Below are 2,150 nucleotides of genomic sequence, written 5' to 3'. Positions count from 1 at the left end.
CTGAACATAATTATTTGAAGGTTGACTTTGTTGGTATTAAAACACTTTTCTTTTATTGGTCGGATGAAATATGCAAATATTTTGAGACGGGGATTTTGGGTTTTCATGAGCTGTATGCCAAAATCATCCGTATTAAAACAATAAAAGACCTGAAATATATCAGTTGGTGTGCAATGAATCTAAAATATGACAGTTTAATTTTTATCATTACATTATGGAAAATAATGAACTTTATCACAATATGCTAATTTTTTGAGAAGGACCTGTAGATTATTAGCAGTAGAACTCCCCCGCCCCATTTGTTTACACTTTACTGCCAAAGATTAGAGTAAAAAGTATCACTATTAACATCACAAAAATACTGATTCTTTTATCCAACTGAAGTCTCTTTTGATTTTTAAAGTAAAAATTATCTAAGCCTTGCTTTGAAAATTGCTCACATACCTAGTGGGCAATGGACTTAATTTCAATGTCAAGACTCCTTGTGGAGCTCGTTTAGATAGAAGTCAATGTTACTTCTATCTATGGCCCTGGTTTAGGCCAACTGTAATATCTGCAAGTATTAGTTACACATAAAGATAATTATCAAAAAATGTCAAAGTAAAAAAAAAAAAAATGTTACAGATTGTGTCATTTGATTCAGTCCTTTTTGTCAGTTGTGATATTGTTGTTGTAATTTGCAGATAAATAATCTTTATTTACACTCATTTGAAAACCAAACATTGTGGTATAATGGTAAATATTACGGGATATCTACTATACCAAGTATGGTTTTCACAATACAGAAATGTCAAACTCAATGCGTTTACTAAGAAAACGCTCAATAGCAAATGCAACATTTTTTAAGAGACAATATTCATGTTGGGAGTAAAAAAAATACTATTAATCATGGCACGACAGATTAACAGTCACTGGTGTCCATGAAGCTAATATGTTATCCAGCATTAGCACAACTAGCATGTGAGATTGTTCAGCATTTCTAAAGAGGGTTGCATATGTTTTGTTTTTTTTGTAGTTTTTTTATGTGCCTGCCTGTTGATCAGGTGATCAGAGGGGAGGGCTGAGTGTTTCTGACTGAGTGCAACAATGTAGGCAAATGATTGGGATTCTTCATATTGATTTTGATGTAAATTTGTATTTTTGAAAAAATCTTCTTTAGCACTGATTATATCAAAATATTGTTTTGACAACTCGACCACTGACAAGTTGAAGCAACACATTTCAATCTAAAATGTTGGAACAATTATGATAACACTAAATACAGACACATACTTACCTTGACATCTATGAACCATTTAGAAATTGTTTTGAAGCATTTCCTGCCACTAAGCCTTTAAAAGTAGGCTTTATAAAAAGGAATCAAAACAGCAAAGCAATTCCTCATCATTAAAACTCTTCACATGACCGATTGTGTGGTTTGTTTAGGATTTTGCGTTTGAAATGCTTGTTAAAACTGGCTTTGCTTTTATATATATTTTACATGGTTTACGTTAGCAGATAAAGTTGTACTGGTTATGAAGTGTTGCTTCTCTGTTTTTTTTCAGGACCCGTCCAAAGGTCCAATTCAACGGCTATGTCGGACATGAGAGCTCCAATGGGCAGGCGTCGTTTGAAAATCCAATGTATGACACCAACATGAAGCCCACGGAGGCTAAGGCGGTTCGATTTGATACCACCCTGAACACAGTCTGCACTGTGGTATAGTTGGGCAAACCTGTCTCTGCCCATAAGGTGGTTCAGACCACCTTCATGCGGCGGTCTGCTGAGTGGTGTAACCAAAATAGAAAGAAAACAAACCTAATATCTGGACTTGTCACCATGAGCAGCCTTTGTGTAACATGCTGGTGCCCTGCCAGCAAAATCTTCACAATAATGCAGCTCTGCTCCACTTCCTTCCACTCTGACGGCATTTTTTCGCTCTGGTTTGAGGGAGAAAGACAGAAAAGATGGTTGATACCGACAAAAAAACACAAAGGTAGTAAATCACGACCTCATCAAATATCACAAAGTCTGATTTCAGGAGATTACTCCTTCAGCTACAGTTGTTTTAATTTTTTTTTTGTTTTGACACTGTTGCATTTCAAGCATGTATACAGACGGTGTAGCTAGTTGAACTGCTGCTAAGAGCATGCTCATCAAGTTTGAAGAAG

General features: G+C 35.5%; 1 protein-coding gene across 1 annotated transcript in view; it reads left to right on the top strand.

The window, feature by feature from the left end:
* LOC103462895 (CUB and sushi domain-containing protein 1) overlaps nt 1-1,704 on the top strand; it is a 221,121-nt gene extending 219,417 nt beyond the window's left edge. Inside the window, exon 69 of the mRNA XM_017303877.1 lies at nt 1,545-1,704. Coding sequence (XP_017159366.1) covers nt 1,545-1,704 — 160 coding nt within the window. The remainder of the gene's footprint in view (nt 1-1,544) is intronic.
* Nucleotides 1,705-2,150: the final 446 nt, after the last annotated feature.

This window comes from Poecilia reticulata, linkage group LG3 (genome assembly GCF_000633615.1).
Source record: "Poecilia reticulata strain Guanapo linkage group LG3, Guppy_female_1.0+MT, whole genome shotgun sequence".
Lineage (NCBI taxonomy): Eukaryota > Metazoa > Chordata > Actinopteri > Cyprinodontiformes > Poeciliidae > Poecilia > Poecilia reticulata.
Note: the sequence above shows the minus strand (reverse complement) of the source record. Positions and strands in the feature narration are given on the sequence as shown.